Below are 24,413 nucleotides of genomic sequence, written 5' to 3' on the forward strand. Positions count from 1 at the left end.
TGTGCAGGTTTTGCAATTCCTGCAGTGGAAGGAGGTGTAATCCAGGTAGCTGTGGGAGTCGGTGGGTTTGTAGAAAATGTCAGTGTTGAGTCAGTCACTGTTGATCGAGATGGAGAGGTTCAGGAAGGGGAGAGAGGTGTCTGAGGTGGTCCAGGTGAATTTACGGTCGGGGTGGAATGTGTTGGTGAAGTTGATGAACTGTTCAACCTCCTCGTGGAAACACAAGGTGGTGCAGTCATCAATGTAGCGGAGGAAGAGGTAGGGAGTGGTGCCAGTGTAACTGCGGAAGATGGACCGTTCTATGTAGCCAACAAAGAGACAGGCATAGCTGGAGCCCATGTGGGTGCCCATGGCTACCCTTTCATCTGGAAGAAGTGAGAGGATTCTTTTAAAGGTAACTGCATTTACTTTTGTTGATTATGTATAGTTCATATATTTGTAAGTTAAGGCAATAGTATTACAGCATCAACTTAGACTCACACACCTTAACAATTTGATGTCAACAGCAACATTGATGCCAAGGGCTACATAAGAACATGAATATGATTGGACATAGCAGCAAGAAATACTTTTAAACTGCTTGCAATCAAAGTACACAGCAGTGTGCAATAGACAAGATTGTACAGTTATACAGCAGTATAACTGTTGTACAGTTGTACAGTTATACTGAAGCCGACCCTTCAGTCCAACTCATCCATGCTGACCAAACTTCCCAAAGTAAACAACTACTTTTGCCTGTGTTTGGCCCACATCCTTGAAACCTTTCCTATTCACATTCCTGTCCAATTGTCTTTTAAATATTGCATCTACCACTTCCTCTTAGTAGGACCTAGGACCCTTTTACCCCGTAGTTGATAGTGTTGAAAGATTTTCCCTCTTCACTTTCCCAGCAGGAAACAGAACACCCAGCTACGAATGGCCAGAAGCTAATGTAACTGTGATCAAATTCTAACTACACTTCAACTTATAAATTAATCATTTTTGCCTTTCCCTTACAATATAATTGCAAAACTCAAAATTACTTTCCAATCCATTATTTCTGCAAATATTTACAGACAATTCACTGAAGCAACAAATTTCAGCACATAAGATTTACCTTAGCTTTCAGTGAACAGCTAATTAAGTCACTAATCCCAGTACTGAATTGTCATGTGACCATTGTAACCCTAAACTTGAAAATCATTAAATTAAATTCTTTAATTGACAAATCTCTATTTACACGATAATCTGCAGTTTATTACAAAATGTAATTTAAAACAGAATTAATATTTTATAAAGTCCCAGGAGGCCCTGGGCACAGATATGTTTATAAATTAACTTTGCTAAGGCATATGTTTGTTCCCTAATGTGGATAGTATTGATAGAAAAAAAAAGAAGTTAAACTGTAACAGTGAAAGATGCAAGAGTTGGTAGCTGGTTTACAGATGATGAGATTTGATTTTGAAATTGTTCTGGAGCAACAAAGAGGAATTATGGATTTGCCATTTTCTGGCATGGATAGTAAGGAGTTCCTTGTCATCTGAAGATAAAACTTGGGGGGGAAAAAACTCATTCTTGTGCATAATTGCCTTAATTATTTAGAAAGTATTCCATTGTTTTCACTGTAATAGAAATGTAATTGTATTTGAAACAAATTTCATTGTTCAACTTTTATATTCTTGTTTTTTCTTGTTGTTTGTTTGCTTTTCCTTTAATCCCTCCATGAGAATGGCAAGGTAAGGCCAGCATTGTCTGTGAAGGTAATGGTGAGTTGCCTTCTTGAACTACTGTAGTCTATGTGGTGGAACCAAATCTGTAGCACTATCAGGAGGTAGTTCTGGACTGTTGATGCAGGACAATGAAAAGCTATTTTGGAAATTGAATTGGGTCAGATGCTAATGGAAACTTGCAGGTGGTGGTGCTCCCAAGTCACCTACTGCCTTTGTCCTTTTAGCAGTAGTTGGTGCTGTGGAAGGAGTCATGGTAAGATGGTGCATGTGGATAGTGTACACTATAGCCCAGTGCACTGCAATGGACATGTGCAGCTGATTTATGGGTTTCTTTGTATTGGATGATGTTGATCTTCTTGAATATTGTTGGAGCTGAACTCATCTGGGCAAGTGAGATACTGTGTGTTTTTCTTTACAGGCTGCTTTGTGCCTGAAAGAGATCAATCTTTAGGAAAGGTTTAAAGGTAATATTTTCCAATATCTGAAATTATTGAAGAAAGATTATGCCTTGACCTATGATAAATTATCCTGTTGTTCACTTGTTCAAATTTCACCCAATACTTTGAAACTGAGTTTCAAATACTTAAAGTTGACAACAATCTCAAAATGATGCCATGAAAGTTGTTCATGAATTTTTTTAAAGAGAGGGTTTTGGATTCTTTTGGAGAAAGAGGACTAGATTGAAAGATGGGCAGCATGGTAGCACAGTGGTTAGTACTGCAGCCTCACAGTGCCAGAGACCTGGGTTCAGTTCCCGCCTCAGGCGACTGACTGTGTGGAGTTTGCACATTCTCCCCGTGTCTGCATGGGTTTCCTCCAGGAGCTCCGGTTTCCTCCCACAGTCCAAAAAATGTGCAAGTTAGGTAAATTGGCTAAGCTAAATTGCCCGTAATGTTAGGTGAGTGGGTTGCACTTCGGCAGATCAGTGTGGACTTGTTGGGCCGAAAGGCCTGTTTCCACACTGTAACTAATCTAATCAATTTCAGCAGATGTGACTTGAGTTTTTTAAATTAATTAGGACTTAAGTTCTAATTAATAAGTAAATAGGATCTGATGCTACTTAATGACTGCATCATACAACAAAATGGCAGTTCATGATTTTGGTTCCAAACTATTCAGCAATATTAGTATTAATCTCAATTAGAGAATTCTAATGCCTTCCTTGGAAATGGAGATTGGGCTTTAGGCTCTTATTAGAGACTGGGTAGGCTCCAGGATGATTGACCTAGAATTGGCTGACTGTAAACAACCTAAACCTTTACATTATCTCAGATCTGGAGTGCACTGTGGTACTTTGGATGATTCACCAGTCGGTCTGGTTTCGTGATGGGGAGGGATTTTATTTTATTTTTTCATCTGACTCTTGCAAGCTAATTCCCTAAAGAGAAAATGACCAAACCTTGCAGGTTGGGCAGCAGGAAGTTTTAAAAATAAATTGTGGATAGTTCTCCTCCCTTTGACACCAGCAACATTCCAACCTATATTTAAGATATTACTTTATCATTTTACTCTTGGATCTTTGATTATAGATGTGCATTTAATAATAAAAAGGTAAATGGTGCACTCCATATTAAAAAATGAAAATTCAAGTTATATGAATGCAATTGTTACTAGTATGAATTTTGGCAAATTATTTAAGCACTTGCTTATGAAGTGCATCTTGATGGAGGTATGGCTAAAATACTAGATGCTTAGGTTTGTATCAGCACAGTAAAAGTTCAACATCTTCAGTGTGCACTAAGACATTGTTATAAGCCTGTAAGGTAGTTGATGTCCTTGTAATACAAAAATGGAACAGCTAGACGAATGGTATAAAATGTTAGCTCTTAATAGGTGTGAGCGGGGGAAAAAAGTTAGTATTGTGTATTAACAACAAAGATGTGAGAAATCCATTTAAGCAAGCTCATGGATAGTGAAATATATGCCAGTAATAGTAGTCTTGAGTTCCCTATAAATATTGTGATCTTTCTTTGCAGGATCTAGTTCAGCTGTTTGTGAGCTTTTCATTAAAGGTAAATGCTTAAAAGGTAAGATACTAATGAAACAAAAACATCATTCAAGTATTGAGATGCGATCCCTTGTTGATAAATAGAACTGCCATTAGTTATGGAATTGGGCTGAATCAATTTTGAATCTTGAATGAAAACTTAAGCAAGTGTAGTTTGGAATGATCTGTGACCATGTCATTAATATGTGGCAAGGGAAATGTTGATCTGCACACTAAGTCTGTTTTATAATGTGACTGATGCAAAGTGGAATTGTTATTTATTTTAAAGCGGTTCCATTGATCACCAACCATTTTGGTCACTGCATTTTCAGAATTGCTCTTTTAATTGGTGATCACCATAGTGGCTCAGTGGTTAGCACTGCTGCTTCACAGTTCCAGGGACCTGAATTTGATTCCATCCTCTGCCAACTGTCTGTGTGGAATTTACACATTCTGCTTGTTTGCCTGAGTTTCCTCTGGTGCTCCAGTTTCCTCCCATAGCCCAAAAATGTGCAAGTGGATTGGCCATGTTTAATTGCCAAGTGTCTGGGATGTGCAGGCTAGGTGGATTAGCCAGTGAAAATGTGGGATTATAAGGATAGGGTAGGTGCATCTGTCTGGGTCAGATGCTCTTTGGAAGGTTAATGTGGGCCCAATGGACCTTCCATACTGTAGGTGTTCTGATTTAGTAAAACAAAATACATAACTCTTCTTCACAAATTTCCAGAAAAAAAATGTATTGGACTAGGAGGGAGTTCTGGACCACTTCCATCTAGAAGGACCAGGGCAGCTGATACAATGGAGGAAAAAGAACATTTAGTTAAGGTTGTGTCCACAATGATTAAGTATCTCTTTAATAAAATTATTACAGCTTTAGCCTTTTTTTCCAGAAATATATTGTTGAAAACTAAATTGTAGACTTTTACTTAATCCCCAGTAACAACCCTTGGGGGATAGTTAATCAAGTATATTCAAGGATTTAACCAGCTTTACCCCATTTACTCCTTTAAAAACTTGGCCTGTAAAATTTTCCCACTTCCCCAACTGAGCTGGATGTAAGTACTTGACTGTGTATAATCTGATATCTTGTCAAAGAGACTTTGTTTGTTTCAAATCAAAGTCTCCCCTGTGCCCACCTTTCATCACTGAATAAACAATTTTTATTCAATGTCCAGTTGAACTCTAAAACTGAGGGCAGTTACTATAGAAATGAATCTCCATATGCAATCATATCCTGGGAGTGATCACAAAATAGGGTTGCCTTAATTTCTTCATAACTGGGATTCAACAAAAATTGAATTTTAGAAAATTATGGAAATGTTTAAAACAAACCTTGAAAATGATTGTTTTTATTGTGTAAATTGACAGTTCATTACTATATCAAATATTCAGGCAATATTTGATATTATTTACTAAATAGATAATTGCTAATTAGTTTTCACATTACAATGTCTATGTTCAAACTTGCTGTGTTGCTGTAATGGTAAATGTCAACTTGGTTTTCTTACTAGCATTGCAGGGTCATTAGAGACGCTTTCTGTATCATCTTCTCATAATAGGCATCACCAAACTGAATCTCTCTCCCTTTTTTTAATAACACTTTTTTTGTATTCCAGTGAATCTCCACTTGTAACTATAACGGTCTTTGTTAATTGTAGAACAAATGTGCCCATTTCGACACACGTGTGGTGACAAGAATGTCGTATGCAAACACTGGCTCCGAAGCCTGTGTAAAAAAGGAGACCAGTGTGAGTTTTTGCATGAGTATGATGAGACCAAGATGCCACGATGCTACTTCTATTCAAAATATGGTAAGCCAATAAAACAAGAGCAGATGTAGACCATTCAGCCCTTCAACTCTACCACTCAATGAGATCACAGTATATTTATTTCTATACATAACTTTGACATGAAAAAAATGATGCCTGACATGTGATGCCAAGGGCTGAAGTCTCAAATAGAGTCATTCATCAAATATGGAGAGATCTGAAAGAACTCCTGAATTGAGGTGGTCTGTAGAAAGCATAGAAGCTTACAGAAATAATTGCAACTAATGTTGAGCCCTACAAATGAAGACCAGAATATTTCCTGTTTTAGCTAGAGTTTGTGCCCATTAACTAGATCATTTTAAAATCAGTACACTGGAAAACTGTCATTGACAAAATAAGTCTGAATGTACGTCATTGATTCTTATACTGACTGGGAAATCCATAAAATGGAAAAGTTAGTTGGTTAGTGTTTCTGGAAAATCCTGGTTTACATTTTTGGTACAATTTCTAACTGACAACATTGCAAGAGCAAATCACTGGTCTGATATTTTTGAATAACTGGCCTGAATTTTACCAAAGGATGTTAATACATGCAAGTAGGCCTTTGCATTCATTTGCAAGATTCTCATGTCTCCATTCAAACCCTTGGTGCAAAGTCAGACTTTTTGTCTCGAAATGGATAAGCAAAAATTTCCAATCTGTCATGTTTTACCAACTAATTCACCATTGTTCACATCTTTCAAGGGCTTGGATGATACTGTTTGGGTTTTCAAATACTTCAGTGGGCAAATGCCATTTGGTGTGGAATTAAATTGCAAAGACTGCAAACATTTAAAGTTCCATCATGGTCTGCCCCTCTAAGGTGGCACTATGGAGGAAGGGAGGCATCAGTTAAGGTTTTATCCACAATCATAAAGATTGAGCTTAACTAGGATTGGGGATGGGTGCACAGATTCGACTGCTGGGAGTTCTGAAGAGGCTGGACTCTAAGCACTAACTCTGTTTCTCTCTCTCTCCACATGCCTCCAGACTTGCTGATTGTTTTCCCCAGAATTTTGTTTCTGTTGCTTGGAGCAACTATTGGAAAATGACCTTTGTTGCTCTTTTATTTTTCAAATAAATGCATGGTCAGAAATTATGGGCAGATGTTGGTAGATTTTTTGATTGGTGCTTGTCCTGTATTCCTGATGAAGGGCTCTTGCCCGAAACGTCGATTTTCCTGCTCCTCGGATGCTGCCTGAACTGCTGTGCTTTTCCTGCACCACTAATCCAGAATCTGGTTTCCAGCATCTGTAGTCATTGTTTTTACCTGCTTGTAGGGGAAAAACATTTGATGTAGGATGATAGTGAAAATCTAGGCCATGCTTTTAAATTTTGCACACGCTGCAAGGATCTTGACCAAGGTGCTAGAAAAAATTTTGTAACTTGTGGTTCTTTTCCCCAGCATGAGATGCTGCCTTCAGACATAGGGCAAGGAAATAAATATGGAAGAAATTGCATTTATAAACCTGTCTTACAGTACTTGTACTGTTGCTCCCTTAAAATGATAAGGGATTGAGAATGAGGAATCCATAGCAATTCTGAATAGGCCAAAAGAATCATTGGGGGAGGAGATTCAAATAAATTTTGTTACAACCTCTTCCATTTTCAAAGCAGCAGGGCTTGTTCAATCTGTCCATAGCTGGGAATCCATGTATCTTCTTTTTCTTGACACCTTCCCAGAGTCCTACTAAGATTTAAATCTTTATGGTGTATTTCAGTCAAAATCTGCTCCATCCCTTTAAATGCAAATAATAAGATTGGGGCACAGGCCATACTGAGTCACATGACTTGCCTATTTTGGATGCAGGTGAATGCAATAAGCAAGAGTGTCCTTTCCTACACATCAATTCGCGGATGCAAATTCCAGACTGTCCCTGGTATGACCGAGGATTCTGTAAATATGGTAAGTAACTGCAGACTTAAATTTTTCATTTTGCTCAATACTGGCCTGGTTACTAATTCTCTACTGCTACAGATGTGAATTCATCTTCGAGCACAAACATTCTGATTATAACAAACTATATTGCTGTTCTCTCACTGCTGTTGTTGAAATCCTAGAATTTTCTCCCTAACAGCACTGAGGAGGTACATCACAAGGACTGCAGCGATTCAAGAAGTCAGCTCACTACTACCCCCTTGAGGACAATTAGAGGTGAACAATAAATGTCAGCAATGTCCACGACTCATGACAACTTATTTTTAAATGTATTCTAAATCCTTCATGGTCCAAATTCTGACCAGCACCCTTTTTAATTCTGTAGAAAATATTTTTTACACTCAAGCAGGATTATTCCATATTATATTAATGAGTTTTTTAACTGCCGCTGTTTGTTTCTATGGAAGTATCTTAAAAATAAACTGTTTTAACTCATGCTGGTCATCTGCAGAGCAATTAGCACTATAATATTGTGTTCAATCCTGCTGCAGTTTATCAACAGAAATAGTTTGCTACTCACCTGCAGTGTTTTTTTTATTCACTGAGGGACTGTGTACATTACTGGCTGGTCAGCACTTATTGCTCGTCCCCAGCTGCCCTTCAGAAGATGAACTGCAGTCCATGTGCTGTAGGTTGACTCTCATTACTCCTTGGGGAGGGGATTCTGGGATTTTGATCCAACAGCAGTGAATTAAGAACTACCTATTTCCAAGTACAGATGGTGAGTGCCTCAGTGGAAACTTGCAGATGGTGGTGTTCCCATGTATCAGCTGCCTGGTCCTTCTCGATGGAAGTGGTCTGTGGTCTGGAGGTTGAAGAATTTCTGCAGTGCATCTTGTAGATACTACACACTGCTGCTACTGAGCATTGGTAGTGGAGGGAGTGGATGCTTGTGTATGTGGTGCCTATGAAAATACTTGTTTTAAAGCTTTTTGAGTGTTGTTGGAGCTGCACTGATCCAGGCAGGTGAGAGGTTTCCATCACATTTCTGATTTGTGCCATATAGAAGGTAGACAGGATTTAGTGAGTTACATAGAACATGGAAAAGTAAAGCACAGAACAGGCCCTTTGGCCCACTATGTTGTGCCGAGACTTAATCCTAATGTAAAATATTATAACTTAACCTACGCACCCCTCACTGCTATCCATGTGCACGTCCAGCAGTCGCTTAAATGTCCCCAAAGACTTCACTTCCACCACCTCAACTGGCAATGCATTCACAACTGTGTAAAGAACCTATCTTCAAACTATGACTTCTCGTACCAGTCAATCCTGCCCTGGGGAAAAGTCTCTGGCTATTGACTCAATCTATTCTTCACTATTTTGTACACGTCGATCAGGTCTCCTCTCTTCCTCCTTCTCTCTAGAGAAAAGTCTGAGCTTATTCAACCTTTCTTCATACAGCAAGCCCTGCAGTCCAGGCAGCATTCTGGTAAACCTTCTTTGCACCCTCTCCAAAGCCTCTGTATCTTTCCTATTACTCACCATAGTATTCCTGCTGCTGAACTGCTTTTGCAGCCATTGTCATGTGGTGAGTTTCTGGTCAGTTATAACCCCAAGGATGCTGATAATGGAGGGTTCAGTGATGGTAATACCATTGAATGTCAAGGGGCAGTGGTTCAATTGTCTCTTATTGGAGATGGTCATTGCCTGGCACTTTTGTGGTGTGAGTATTACTTGCCACTTGTCAGCCCAAGCCTGGACATTGTCCAGATCCTAATATATTGAACATGGACTGCTTCAGTATCTGAAGTTGCAAATGGTGCTGAACATTGTGCAATCATTGTTGAACATCCCCACATCTGACCTGACCTTGTGATGGAGGGAAGGTCATTGGGGCAACTGAAGATGGTTGGGCCTTGGGCACTACCCTGAGGAACCCCTGCAGAGATGATCTATAGCTGAGGTGCCCTGCAATTTTCATTCTTTTTCAGTTAATTCCTTTTTTTTTCTTTTGAAAGACCCACTTGAATCTGTCTCTTCCATGCTCTCTCATTTCCAGACTATAATCACTCACTGCATTAAAATGGTTTGTTCTCCTTTTTGTTTGTTCACCCCAATCAGATCAAGTCAGTGTCCTGTAGTTCATGAACTTTCCACCAAAGGAATAAATAGCTTCAATTTCTACAGACTGAATCATTGGAAATTTCATAGTTTGCAAACAAGCATAAAATGTCTTGCTCGCATGGTTACCATGTTTTCTCAATCAGAAACAGCATGTGCATAACGCAAAGTAGAGTGGGCAACATTTCTGATGAATGCTGAAAACTCTAGCATTAGTTTCCCAAAATGCAAATAACATCAAAGAAAATAGTTCTGATCTGATTAATGATGAAATTGGGAGAATTGGAAACCTTGAGACAAAATCTAAAGAAACTGTTTTCAGTTTTCATTAAACTGTTTGCTCAGATTTGATTGAAGCTTGAGGTGAAGGTAGGGATGTGTTCTAAACTACTCTTATCTTTAATAAATTACGTGTATTCAACCCTTTTATCCTCTTTAGTATATCTGATTCTGTTGTCTTCTCCATTTGTATTATGATTATAATAAGTTTGCATATGTTTCTCAAACCCATCTTGAATCTCTTTGTCTTCATACATTTCAAATATAAAAATAGAAATTACTTCTGCAGCAGGTCCATCATTTCAAGAGCAATAATGTAAGTTGATGCTTAAGATCCTCCATAAAGGGTTCAGTAGAAACAGCAAACTAATGTTTTTTTTGACACAGATGTAAACTTCCAGAGTTTGTGGTATCTTATTTGATCTCAATCATTACAGGTAGTCTTTCCAGTTTACAATCCATTGGGAATGCTGACCCCCTCCAAGAAAATCATTATCAGCTTTGCATTTTGAAGTAACTTTTATTTTCCCTTTAAACCAAAACCATTAAGTTTCATTTGATGAATGAATAGTTCTTTTGCTATGTTTATTACTGGCAAATTGTATATTGGGAACTAAGAGCTGTGCCAATTGCAAGCAGAGGGCTAAACTCACAATAGACATGGCATCTAGACTGACCTTGTGTGACTTTTGTAAATTGCTTGGCTTTAGTACTTCAGATTATTGAACAGCCTTGAATGTTAATGTAGTTGAATGTTAGTGTAGGGATGGACCATCTACACTTTTTTTTAAAAAAGCAACAACTGGGAACTAATGACAATGCATTGATATTTTTAAAAGATGTGTATGTATGAATTTTAATTTTGCAAAAGTAGTGTGAATTGACAATATAGTTTACAAAATTCACTCCACTGATCTATTTCTGTGGCAGGCCCACTGTGCAAAAACAAACACACCAGGAAGATAATCTGTGAGAATTATCTGGCTGGTTACTGCCCTGAAGGAACAGCATGTAAATTTTCACAGTAAGTTTTCTCCAAATTATATTAGGTAGTGCTGTCCTTGGCTAGTTGTTACAATTGATATCTGGACAAAACTTTTTAATTAGTTAAATTAAAATTAAATCTGTTGAAATATCAAATAACATTCTCAAATGTTTATTTGTCAAACTTTTTTTGAGTCTTTTAATCAGTTGAGTCAGTACTGTACTTGCATCTGACCAAGGAAGTTGTGGGTTCAAACCTCCCTTCAGCACTTGTCAGTGTAACGTCAGAGCTACTGCGGGAGTGCAGCATCATTAGATATGCTCTAATTCATGAGGTGTTTACCGGACAAACTCTAGATCTTGTTTTGTGTACAAGACTCCATGGCACTTTAAGGCTGAGGAGCTCTCCTTCAACTGACATCAATTGCTCATTTCTATCCTTTGTGGTTTGTGGTATCTTGCTGGGTACAACTTGGTAGCTGTGTTGGCAACCCAGCAAGATGACTGCATGGCACTAGATGGTTAACCAGGAGTGAACTACAATTGAGGTGCTCTGATATGCCAAGGGATATATAATTACAGGTTATATCAGACCAATAGAATACAGTCATAGTCATAGATTACAGCACAGAAACAGACCCTTTGGTCCAACTCATCCATGCTGACCAAATATCCCAACCCATTCTAGTCCCGCCTGCCAGCACCCAGCCCACATCCCTCCAAACCCTTCCTATTCATACACCCATCCAGATGCCTTTAAATGTTGCAACTATATATGCTCCATTACTTTTTCTCTGGCAGCTCATTCCATACACACTCCATCCTCTGCATGAGAAAGTTGCCCTTAGGTCCCTTTTATATATTTTCCCCCTCCTCCTCCTAAAACTACTCCCTGTAATTCTGGACCTGCATGTTATCAAGCTTCCTGAGTGATGTTGTAATTGCATTCACCCAGATATATAGAGGCTATTCCATCACACTCATAATTTATGCCTTTTAGATAGTGGATAGGAGTCACTTGACAGGATTCCCAGCCTCTGACCTGCTCTAGTAGCCATGATGTTTGATTGTCCAGAAGCTGAACCAATGGTAACCCCACAAGAAGAGATTGGGGAAATCAATGCTCAAAATGCCTTTGAATGCTAAAAGGTAATTACAGGATGCTGTCTTGTTGGAGATGGGCGTTATCAGCCCAAGTCTCAATTTTGACCCATGTTTTGTTGCATTTGGACACCCAATGCTTCAGTACCTGAAGAGTTGTGAATGTTGCGGAATAGTGTGCAGTTATCAAACAGCCCCATTTCTCACCTAATGGTGGTGCGGAAGCATTAATGAAACCGCTAAAGATGGTTGGGCCCAGCATACTAGCCTGAGGATCTCCTACAATGATGTCCTAGAGCGGAGATGATTGGCCTCCAACAACCACAACTATTTTTCTTATTCTAGGAATGACACCAACCAGCAGATGGTTTTCTACTTGATTCCCATTTGACTTCAGTTTTGCTAGGGCTCCTTGTTACCCCACACTTCTGAATGTTGCCTTGATGTCAAGTGCTGTCACTTCCCTACCCCCTGTCAAAAGAAAGAAATATGCAATAAGGGGAATTAAAAAAGACTTGTATCAATGCAGGAAGAACTTTTTTTTCTGGAGCCAAATAGTTAATAACTAATTACTTATCCCATGTTTTTCAGTCCAGGTAATGAATTTACTGATTGGAACAGTGACCTAAAGGTACATTTCAAGAATGTATTTTCTCTTGAATAGGCTTCACTGAAGCACTAGTTGTTGAATGTGTGCATTGTTACTGATACAAAAATTATGTTTATGTTTAATGACTAGCAATGTTTAGAGTTGTGGTCCAATGACAAAAGAAAAATTGTATACACTAAGATACCTTAAAAATCCAAGGACAGCCAATTCAACTTAGAATCTAATGGTTTTATCACTTATTTACAGGATTTGGCATCTGGAGTTGGTTATGCTGATGGCTAAATACAAGTCTAGATATTCTTTACTTCAGAAAAACAAAATATATATTGTGAATAAATATAACTTTTTTAAATTTGCAGAGGGCAAAGCTTTTAAGCACAAAAATCAAGGAGTGGAGTCAGTAGCGTTCACTAGCCTGCCAGGTTACTTCAACATATTTACTTCCAACCACTTTTTAAAAATTTGTCTGGTATTTTAATTTGAAGCCTCCATTCTAATTCTGAATGGGCAGAAATGTTTCATTTCAATTACCACATGAATAGAACTGACAACATAATTCAGTTGGTATTTTAAAATACACCAGTCATTTTAATTGGCATTCATGATATTAATTTCATTTCATTCAAAGTGAGAAGGTAGCAAACTGTCCACTCCCTAAATATCATTTAGAAACAGTATCCCTTCTCTATTTTTTTAGTAAAACTGGAAGTGAAATGTGAATGCTAAAAAGAAAGAATAAATTAAATGAGCTAATCACTCCTAAAATAGTTTAAAAGTAAATTGGATTCCTAAAGGTCAAACTGGAGTTAACACCATGAAGAGAAGAAAGTCCATTACTTTTTTTTTAAAAAAGTATGGAACAAGTTTATAATTTTTTTTTTAAGTCCCCTGGGCCAGATGGGGTTTATCCAAGGATTCTCTGGGAAGCTAGGGAGGACATTGCCAAGCTTTGATCTCTGATCTTTGTCCACAGGAATAGTGCAGGAAGACTGAAGGATAGCAAATCTTATCCCCTTAAGAAGAAGAGTAGAGACAACCCCTGGAAATTATAGACCAGTGAGCCTTACTTTGGTTGCTGGTAAAGTGTGGAAAGGGTTATAAGAGAGAGTTTATAATCCTCTAGAGGGGAAGAAGTTGATTAGGGATAGCCATAACTATTTTGTGAAGGGTAAGTCATGCTTCACAAACTTTATTGAGTTCTGAGAAGGTGACCAAACAGGTGGATGAGGGTAAAGCAGTTGATATGGTGTATGTGGATTTCAGTAAGGGGTTTGATAAGATTCCCCACAGTAGGCTATTGCACAAAATACATAGGCATGGGATTGAGGGTGATTTAGTGGTTTGAATCAGAAATTGGCTAGCTGAAAGAAGACAGAAATGTTCATCTTGGAGTTCAGTTACTTGTGGTGTACCACAAGGATCTGTTCTGGGTCCACTGTTGGTCATTTATATAAATTACCTAGATTAGGGCATGGAAGGATGGGTTAGTAAATTTGAGGATAATACTAAGGTTGGTAGAGTTGTGGCTGGTGATGAAGCATGTTGTAGATTAGAGACTTAAATAAGCTGCACAGCTGGGCTGAGTGGTAAATGGAGTTTAATGTGGAAAAGTGAGGTGATTCACTTTGGAATGAGTAACAGGATTGCAGAGTATTGGGCTAATGGTAAGATTCTTTGTAGTGTAGATGAGCAGAGAGATCTGGGTCCAGGTACATAGATCCTTGAAAATTGCCACCAAAGTTGATGAGATTGTTAAGAAACCATATGGTGTTAGCTTTTATTGGTAGGGGGATTGAGTTTTGGGACCATGAGATCATGCTGCAGCTGTACAAAACTCTGTTGTGGCCACATTTTAAGTATTGCACGCAGTTCTGGTCACTGCATTATAGGAAGGATGTGGAAGCTTTGAAAACGGTTCAGAGGAGATTTACTAGGATGTTACCTGGTATGGAGGGAAAGTCTTTGAGGAAAGGCTGAGGGACTTGAAGCTGTTTTCGTTAGAGGAGGTGGTTGAGAGATGACTTAATTGAGATATATAAGATAGGATGGACAGAGAGCCTTTTTCCTCTGGCGATGGCTAGCACGAGGGGACATAGCTTTAAATTGAGGGGTGATAGATATAGGTCAGATGTCAGGTAGTTTCTTTACTCTGTAGTAGGAGCATGGAATGCACTCCCTGCAACTGTAGTAAATTCGCCAATTATCAGGGCATTTAAATGGTCATTGGATAGGCATGTGGACGAGAATGGAGTAGCGTAGGTTAAATGGGCTTCAGATTGTTGCACCAACCTGTGGAACCATCGAGGGTCAAAGGGCCTGTACTGCACTGTTATGCTCTAATAATTATTTTTCAGCCATAAAATGTTTACTGTCCAATGGGATTGAATGTTTGGAAACCATTTAATGTTTGCATCAATTCACTGATCTAGTTTTCAACAGTATCAATTGTTAAGTTTTAACATGGAGTATCAATCCAAATGTGCATTTTCATAATTCATTGATAACTATATGAAGAAATTTCCCTCCAGTGGAATGACATAAGTGAAGATTTCTTTCAGGGAACAAATGGAAAATTAGTCCCTATCAAAAGATAAGATTGCTCTTAGCATGAATTTCAGATGTTGTAAGATTGCAAGGCAGTACATCTGAAAAATGAATGATTAAATCATTACTTCCCACCAACTCTGTGTATTGAGGATTTTATTTCCCCAGCAAAACATGATATTGGCTTTGAAATGGATTTTGACCACAAGCATCAGTGATATACAAATACTTATACTGTCCATAGCTTGAACACACAGCACAACTTTTGTGAACCGATTTGTGGAAAACACACAACACAACATAGCTCACTGGTTGAATGTTTGGTTTGAGAAACAGCATAAAACATGAGTTATGTTAACATGGTAAAAATCGGAAATGAAGGCAAGCATTTATTGATGTCCTTTTGCCTGGGCCACTTCCAAATTGTCACTGTTTGCTGTTAGCTTCCAGCAAACATTAACATAAATTTCCCATGGAGAATCCGTACACGGGTCCCATTTAGCTGTTTAATACATCCTCTTCCATGAAGGAAAACCGGTTATGATATTCTCCCAAATTTATCTTAAGAAGGTCAGAATTGCATGTTGAATGTTCTAAAAGCACTGCAAAGGACCTTGACTGTGCAAAGTTTCCCAATCTGTTGGAATATAAAGATCTATGGTAATTATTGAATATTAGAATGAAGAGGCTTCCAAAATTTTCTCTTCACTCAAATAGCACTGATTTTTATCTAACAGCCAAGGTAAAAAACTGTTTTCTTCAATAGGAAATGTCTGAGATCCCACTTTTCACAAAGGACAGCACTGCGGAGACAAGGGTCTAAGGAGGCTGAGTCTGTCAACAAAAATGCTTCAAGGTATAGAACATTTATTTCACATCAACTATAAATATTTAAAATAATTTGCTACCTACTAAATGATTAACAATTGATTACAAATTTTACCATTTTTTTTTTTCTAAAATTGATTGATTGATTGTGATGAGGATGTCACTGGCTAGGCTAACAGTTATTGCCACAGGGCAGTTAAGAGTCAACCACATGTTATGGATGTGGATCAGACCAAGTAAGGATGGCACTTCTTTTCTCTCCCCATCCCCCCCTCCCCCCCCAATCCAGCCCCACAAAAGGAGATGAGCAAATAGATTCCTGGTGATCATTATACTCTTAATTCCAGATTGTTATTGAATTCAAGTTCCACCATTGCTGTACATTATCTGGGTCTCTCAATTAACAGTCCAGTGTCAATACCACTGGGCTGTCTCCTCCCCATATTAATGCTAGTTATTTGATAATGGTGTTACTTGAATCAAAAACTCTTAAGTCTCCAGGTTTTATATATCAATACTATTTTGTAATTCTACCCATTTTGGTGGGAAGGGAGAAGAGGAGGGCTGAGGATAAAGACTCAAAAGATATTCAATTTTTATTTGAGCAAGTGTTTGTCTCTCATCCTGTTCTTTCCATTATGGAGTAATTTAATTTTTTAACAAATTTGCATTGTTTGAAGGAGAAAAATACAAAAGTGCTTCATGCTAAGTGCTTCATGCTATGTTGATCAAGCTGTCCTTGTACATTGGTGTGGCACATGGGAGTTCCTCTTTGTATCCAACAAATGAACTAATTGAGCATGATTTGTTTAAAATAGCTGAAGTAGAAATGTATTCCTAGATCAAACATGAAAATAACAGTTTAAAAGCTAAACAAATATTGCTGCTTGAAATGAAATAAATTATTGTGCAACTCAAATTTGAAATTTCTCCTTTGCCTTCAGTGCAGGGAGAAGGGACACCACATGAACCAATGCAATGACAAATGTCAAACTCTGACAACTACAGCAACTATGTAAATGGATCTGAAACCCAGGACTGTCAAACAATCTAATGTGCAGAATGACTGACTTTTATCCAGTATTGCAAAAGTTCAAAAAATGATGAATTTTATTCTCTTTTGCCTTAAGCAACATAATATCGAGCTTAAAACGGTTTGAATGCACTAAATCACTGTTTTCATCTTTTATATCTTAAGTTTTGTCCTCCTTCCTCAAAGTAATTGGATTTATTGTTTGGCTAATTCCAAGAGGGTGCTCACTCAAGAGGTTATTATCCACATGTGGATAATGCTCCTGTAAAGTATCTTGGAGTGGTTTATTATATTAAAGAGCTATATTAATAGAAGCTGTTGTTGTTATTTGCAGATCTGCACTTAAAACATGAACCATGGACATGGGTCAGGGATCAATCTCCCAATCTGAATTTTTTTCCCTGACCTGATAACACCAATTAACCCATTCTAGAATTGCTATGACTGTCCCCTACTATGCTGACCCTGGTCTGCTCCACCACTGGACTCTTTTTGTCAGATTCACACAGGCTAAAATTCTTGGAGCCACTTAAGTTGCTGCAAATTGTTCTTTAAATCCCATGTGACCTGTAAAATCTACATAACATCCATAAAATGTAGGAAGCCTAAATGTGGGAGAAAGTCCTTTTTGAAAAGGAGACATTATTGCTAATTCTAAAATGTATGCTTGAAATGCTGTTCTGCAACACATCAGGAATGTTAGTTCACTATTTCAGTACAATGGTGCCTCTTAAACTAAGATGTGTGGGATTAATGCCATTTAGTAACCCAATTCCATGCTTTAGGACACTTTTTTTTTCCTTCAGATTTATTTTATTTTCTTAAGCATCCAGCAAGACTGAAATAATGGAGTAAAAAGTAGGTCATCTGGCTAATTTTTTGTTTTACCATTCAATAAAATCATGACTAATTCTAACAATCCTCCAATCCATTTTCCTGCTTTTTCCCATAATCCTTGCTTCTCTATGTCCATCTTAAATATATTTAATGACACTGCTTCGACTGCATTCTGTGGTACAATTCCACAGATTCACTATTCTGAGAGAATTCCTTCTCATCTGCCTTAAATTGGTGATTCTTAATTCCAAGATTATACTCTCTGCTCCTAGACTCTTCCACAAGTGAAAACAGTCCTTCTGCATCTAACCTGTCAACTCCTTTTAAAAATAGGCATAATTTATAATGAAGTAGATGTAAGAAATAGTTTAATGGTACAGAATAGGTTATGTGGCTGAAACACTACCTCAAATTAATTAACTGTTTGACTGCCCATCGTAAAGTATTCTCGTATCTCTTTCTTATATGAACTTAAACACCATTATGCAGTGCTGGTACTGGGTTTCTGTGAACTGTGACTTTAATATTCCATTGGGAATAGCTTCCAATAAATCTAAGAATCCTGTCTGTTTAATAAGCTTGCCCTTATTCTTCTTAATTCCAATGACCACAACCAAACATACACACCCTCTCCTTGTTACATGGGGTAAACCCCCCTGCTAATTTAAACCAGCCACACAAAAAAATTCACCTCGCGCTGTAATCTCTTAAAATTCAAGAGGCAAAGAACTGTCCCAGAGGTCACTATTTAAAGAATAAAATTGCTAATTTTTACTTTAAATCCAAGGAGAATATCAAAACCAACAACTATTTACAATTCCTTTCTCTTTAACCCATTTTTTCCCTCCCACGCTACAATACTGGTCTGATTTTTTTTTTAAAAAAGTCCCAATTTAAGATTTACAAAAAAAAAACTTGTTTCAAAAGCCAGTCAGCTTTGTCGATTCTCCTTTGTAGCTTTTTGTAGATATTTTTTATCTAGGTCAGCTTCAATGTTCTGCACACACTACTTACAGACAGGTACCATTCAGAGAGCTCTTCAGCTAGTAGTCTGTTTGGTACTGGCTTAGCTGTTTTGCTATTCAAAAACAACTGGTTTTATACCCCACAACATTGGATCATTTCATTGGTTTTATCAAAATACTAAATTCAAATTTGATCGGATTTTGGTGTGTTGAGGCATAATTTAAACTGGCTGAATTTGAATTTGTTTTTGTTTCATGGCAACTCATCTGCAGCTATTTGTTTCAACCAAATGTTACATTCTTGCTTTGTCAGTCCTTGCTAACTTTTCAAATCTCTTAAAGGTACAGTACACCTCTACACCTTTATAACACCTCCACCACCCCACCCCCAGAAAAGTGAAACCAACATAATGAAGCCAGCCATCCCTTCATTTATTTTCTCTTCCTTAACTACATTACCATGATATGCATAGACTTTAATTTAAGCTCATTAACTTCTTCCCACATATCTATATAAAACATTTGAGTAGATGCCAACCTTAGCTATACTTTATCAGTTAAATCTGTGATAATGCAGCTGTGATTACAATATGTACCATATATAAATGTAAAGTCTGTAACATAAGACTCCAACAAAATAATCTCATTTTTGTCTTTAGAGCATTCCAAGAATGTAAGAGGATTGTGATCATTGTACACAACTGTCTCCAACACTGACATACACCTTTAGTGTTGTAAGGCAAGTATTAAACTCAATAGTTCTTTTTTCAGTCGTGAATGTTGAGTTTCTTTGAGAAGTAACCAACTGGCAGTAAAATCCCATAGTCGTCATCCAGTAGCAGTATGGCTCTAACTCCTATGTCACAAGCATCAATGGCAACTTAGCACTTGGCAATCCGTTAATGGTGTTACTACACTGCTGAAGTTTGGAACAAACGTCTGATGGCATTTGCTTAGTCTCAAGAATTGAAGCACCTCTTTCTTGGAGGTTGGTCATGGAAATTCCTTGATGGCCTTCGTCGTTGCATTCCATGGGGTCAACCTTCCATGACCGATTTGTTATATCCCAAGAACGTCACCTTTGCTTTTGCAAATTTGGTTTTGTTTAACTTTATCACCAGTTTTGCTTCTCTTGGTCATCCAGAGAGCTCTGCCAACTGTACCATGTGATCTTTCCAGGACTTACTAAAGATCACTACATCGTCCGAATAGACTGCACAGTTTGTTAACCCAGCCACGACACTTCATGAGTCTTTGGAATGTGGTGGGTATGTTCTCCTCCTTTCCCAAGGGCATCACTTTAAATTGATATAGCCCATTTGGGGTTACAAACGCAAAAAAATTCTTTTGCTGTCTCTGATAAAGGTACCTGCCAGCAACCGCTCAGTAAGTCCAACTTGGTGATGTAACTGGCTTCTCTAACATTCTCAATACAGTCCTCCAATCTCTATCAGATAGGAGTCTGATTTTGTAACTGTTTTTTCAATAATCCATGCAGAACCATTGAGTCCTGTCTGGTTTGGGAACTAAGATGATCAGCAAACTCCACTTGCTTTTTTTATTTTAAATTAAACTCCCTACAGTGTGAAAACAAATCCACAGTCACCCTCCAAAGAGTAATTCACCTAGATTCATTCCCCTACCCCCATCTAATGCACTATGGGCAATTCAGCATAGCCAATTCACCTAACCTGCACATCTTTGGATTGTGGGAAGAAACCCATACAAACATGGGGAGAATGTGCAAACTCCACACAGACAAGCACACAAAGCAGGAATTGAACCCGGGACCCTGGTGCTGTGAGATAGCAGTGCTAACTACTGAGCCACCATGCCACGCCTGCCTTGCTCAGCTTGATGATATCCTCATTGGGCATGGTGTCCACCTCCTTCTGGACCTGCCTTCCTTTGAAAGGACTAAGCCAATAGGGGTGTTTTATTGGAGTAGTATTCCTTACATATGTCCTCATACTGCAGTTCTTTGTTCTTGTGACAGATAGTTTACTAACCTATCCCACTCCCAAGGACTTGTTCATTTTTAAATATATTTTGAGGAACATCAAAATCCACAACATTTGGATTTGGTTCCTCACTCTGTGGGGCAGTCACTAACACCTGTTTCTCCAATTCTTTCTCTCCAGTCTAATGCAGTTTCAACATGTTCACATTGACACACCCGATACAGTTTCTTTCAATCTGGCATCTTTGAGATAGTTCACCTGACTTAACTTTTTCTCAATTTGATAGGGACCACTAAACCTGCCTTTGATGGGATCTCCTATCACTGCTAACAGTACAAACGTGTCATCCCGTAGGGAAAACATCAGTCTCTGGGCTTTTATCTGTCATCTGCTTCATTGTATGCTGTGCCCTCTTTACGGCTGTTTAGCTAACTCACCTACACAATTTAATCTCTTCCTGATCTCCGATACATAATCTAAGTGTGAGATCTTCAACTTTGGTCCTGTCAATTTCTCTAAGTAGTTTCAAAGGGACTCTTATTTCATGCTTTGATATTAAACTCAAAGGAGTGAACTGAGTAGATTTATTTGGGACATCTCTAATGACAAACAAAACGAATGGGATAGTTTTATCCCAATCACTTGGATAATCCTGACTGCGTGCTCTCAATATGATCTTCAAAGTCTGATGTCACTTTCCTAATGCTCCCTGGGATTCAGGATGATTCACACTGGATTTAAAGTGCTGTAACTTATGATAGTGGGATCTAGTACTATACAGTCTGGGAAAATACCAGGATATTTCTGTTTTAACTACTCAGTTTCTTGATCTTCCTTGGGCTTCTCCACAATAAGGGGTGTCACTCCCACCTTGGACCCTGCTAAATCATTCCTGGAACTGACACTCTGTTAATCACTCCCACTGTTATTTCCCCAGTCTTGAGTTGGCACTTTAACCTGATCTTACAAAGGGGAACACTAAATTTCTGTCAATCTATGCCACAAATTACCATACTCTCAGGTAACAAATCAGAAAGAGTGCAAATTTGCTACTCTCTTACTATCGGAGACTGGTTAGATCCTGTATCTCTCAAAATTATAACTTTGTGCCCTTCTCCCCCTGTTCTTGCTGAGTAAACTTTACCCACTGAGATAAATTCTTTGTAGAGATCAGGTACTAACTCCATACCCAGTCCCTGCCTAGGGTGTACACACTCCTGCAGTTCCTTGGCTTTTCTTGGGGTTTCCTTTACTATCTTCACTAATGCCACTGGCTTAGCTTCTTTTACCACATCTTTTCCCACAGTGCCTTTCTTTAACAACCAGCACTGTGACTTTGTGTCCCACTTTATCACAGTGAAAACATCTGAGGCCTTTCACCTCCTTTCCACCCTCTTAGGCATCTTTAACCTGTGGTAAACTCTTACCAGTGCTCTCTACTCTTTCTTTCGTAGTACAGGATCTCCCCATCTCCCAATTTCTATCTTTCACAGGATGAAATTGTGGCCAGAAGCTTGCCTTATGCACCAATATGTATTCACCTGCTAATTCTGCTGCCCTTCTCATTTCCTGAACTTTCTATTCTGCCACATCAATTCTTACCAACTTTAGAAGTGAGTTTTATAACTCCTCCATCAGAATAATCTCCCTTAGAGCCTCATAGGTCCTATCTATCTTTAAAGCCCACACCTATCTATCAAAATGACTATGTTTAATTCTTTCAAACTCAACAAAAGTCTGACCTGGTTCTTCCTTTGAGTTTCTGAACCGCTTTCTTATATGCTTCTGGTACCAATTCATAAGCCTGTTTGACCTCTTCATAATCTCTTGACCCCTCATCTGATAGCACAGCAAATACCTCACTAGCTCTGCCTACCAGTTTAGTCTGAACTGGCATTACCCATAAATCCTCCGACCACTCCATCTGCCTAGCCAATCTTTCAAATGAAATAAAGAAGGCATTGACATCTTTCTCATCAAAATGTGGTAGAGTTTTGACATATTTGTATACCCTGTATACCCTTTAATCTTCATCCTGTTAGCTTGACTTTGCTGACTAAGTCACAACTTCTCATGTTCAAATTCTCTCTTTTTGCCCAGCTAAGAACTGCCTCTCTCTTTCTTTTTCCTCCATCTCTTCTCTCTCTCTTTCTCTTTCTCTCTCCCTTTGCTTATCTTCTAACTCCATTTTCCTCAATTGTAATTTAAGTTTTTCTAACTCTACTGCACTAGTCTGTTTCTTTGACACATCTAAGTGTTTGAGCAATTCCCTTACAATTTCAGCTTTACTTTTGTCCTTAGTTAAACCTAAATCTAACTTAATTGCTAATTCTAAACATATGTCCTTTTTTCTTTCCTTCTAAACTTCCTTGGCAAATTTGAGAATCATCTTCAAACTCCAGAACCTCTTTAGCAATTTTAACAACCATTTCTCTCACTTCTAATTTAACCAACCACAAGTCACCGAAATTAAACAAATTGTCTCATCTACGTTTAATTTAAAGATCTAGGAGACTAACCTGCAAGTGTTTAAATCTACTGGGCTTTCTTCATAACCCAAATCTGTCCAAATCTCAGACCGGATCTATCTAAACCTGTTCAAACCATGAATCCAAGACCCAAACTGTTCAAATCCTGGCGACGAGCCCCCAAACCTTCATGATACAGGGTAAACCCCTCTGCTAATTTAAACCAGCCACACAGAAAAAGTTCACCTTGTGCCGTAATCTATTAAAATTCGAGAGGCAACAAGCTATTCCAGAGGTCACTGTTTAAAGTAAAAATTAACAATTTTATTCTTCACATCCAACAGAGAATATTAAAACCAACAATTATTTACAACTCCTTTCTCTTGAACCTATCATTTACCTCTCACTCTATAATACTGATCTGATTTTTTTTTTTAAAACATCCTGATTAAGATTTACAAAAAGAAGTCTCCTTTCAAAAACCAGTCAGCTTTGTCAATTCTCTTTTTTAGCTTTTCCTCTGTAGATTTTTCTCTAGGTCAGCTTTGATGTTCTGCTGCACAAATGACTTATAGATAGGTACCTTTCAGAGAGCTCTTCAGCTAGCAGTCTGTTTGTTGGTGCTGGCTTGGCTGTCTTTGCTGTTCAAAATGTCTGGTTGTACACTCCAAAACATCAGATCATTTCATTGGTTTTAATAATTATCAAAATACTAAATTAAAATTTGATTGGAGTTTGGTGTTAGGGTATAATTTTAAACTGGCTGAATTTGAATTTGTTTTTGTTTCAAGACAACTCAGCTGCAGCTATTTATTTCAACCAAGTGTTACGTTCCTACTTTGTTCAGCTTGTCAACTCTCTTAAAGGTACAGTACACCTCTACACCTTTATAACATTACCTTAAAAACAATCTTGGAATTAACCCAGAGAATATTCTCTCGACCACCTCTGATGTCAGTATATGCTTCCTTAGATAAGGAATCCAAAAATGTTCAGTGTACCAGGTGTGGTCTAAATAGTGCCTTGTACAGATTAAGTTAGACCTTGCCACCTATATACTTAATTCCCTTTGAATTTAAGGACAACATTCTATTTGTCTTTTCTATTGCCTGCTGAATGTGTATAGTGGCATTTTCTGATTCATGCCTTTGGACCCTCAACTCCCACTGTATTGCAGCATTCTGCTGTTTTGCTCCATTTAAATAATTAGCTCCTCTATTTTTCCTGCCAAAGTGCACAATGCATGGTCTCTTTTGCTGAGTCCGACTATTTCTAACCTATTCATCTATGTGGCAC

At 38.2% G+C, this 24,413-nt stretch overlaps 1 protein-coding gene across 3 annotated transcripts; it reads left to right on the plus strand.

The window, feature by feature from the left end:
* The first annotated feature begins 1,323 nt into the window (after positions 1-1,323).
* Positions 1,324-17,507, plus strand: LOC122562155 (cleavage and polyadenylation specificity factor subunit 4-like). 3 transcript variants are annotated; one of them, XM_043714757.1, is made up of 8 exons: positions 1,324-1,500; positions 3,686-3,736; positions 5,355-5,507; positions 7,315-7,410; positions 10,717-10,810; positions 12,463-12,502; positions 15,792-15,881; positions 16,798-17,505. In XM_043714757.1, exons 1-7 carry the CDS (start codon positions 1,398-1,400, stop codon positions 15,846-15,848), a joined length of 594 nt encoding a protein of 197 aa, XP_043570692.1. In that variant the 5' UTR covers positions 1,324-1,397; the 3' UTR covers positions 15,849-15,881; positions 16,798-17,505. The 3 variants fall into 3 exon arrangements, with proteins under 3 accessions (XP_043570692.1, XP_043570691.1, XP_043570690.1); XM_043714756.1 differs by lacking the exon at positions 12,463-12,502 and having other exon boundaries at positions 3,686-3,721; positions 16,798-17,507; XM_043714755.1 differs by lacking the exon at positions 12,463-12,502 and having other exon boundaries at positions 16,798-17,502.
* Positions 17,508-24,413: the final 6,906 nt, after the last annotated feature.

The sequence above is a fragment of the Chiloscyllium plagiosum genome, chromosome 24, assembly GCF_004010195.1.
Source record: "Chiloscyllium plagiosum isolate BGI_BamShark_2017 chromosome 24, ASM401019v2, whole genome shotgun sequence".
Taxonomy (NCBI): Eukaryota; Metazoa; Chordata; class Chondrichthyes; order Orectolobiformes; family Hemiscylliidae; genus Chiloscyllium; species Chiloscyllium plagiosum.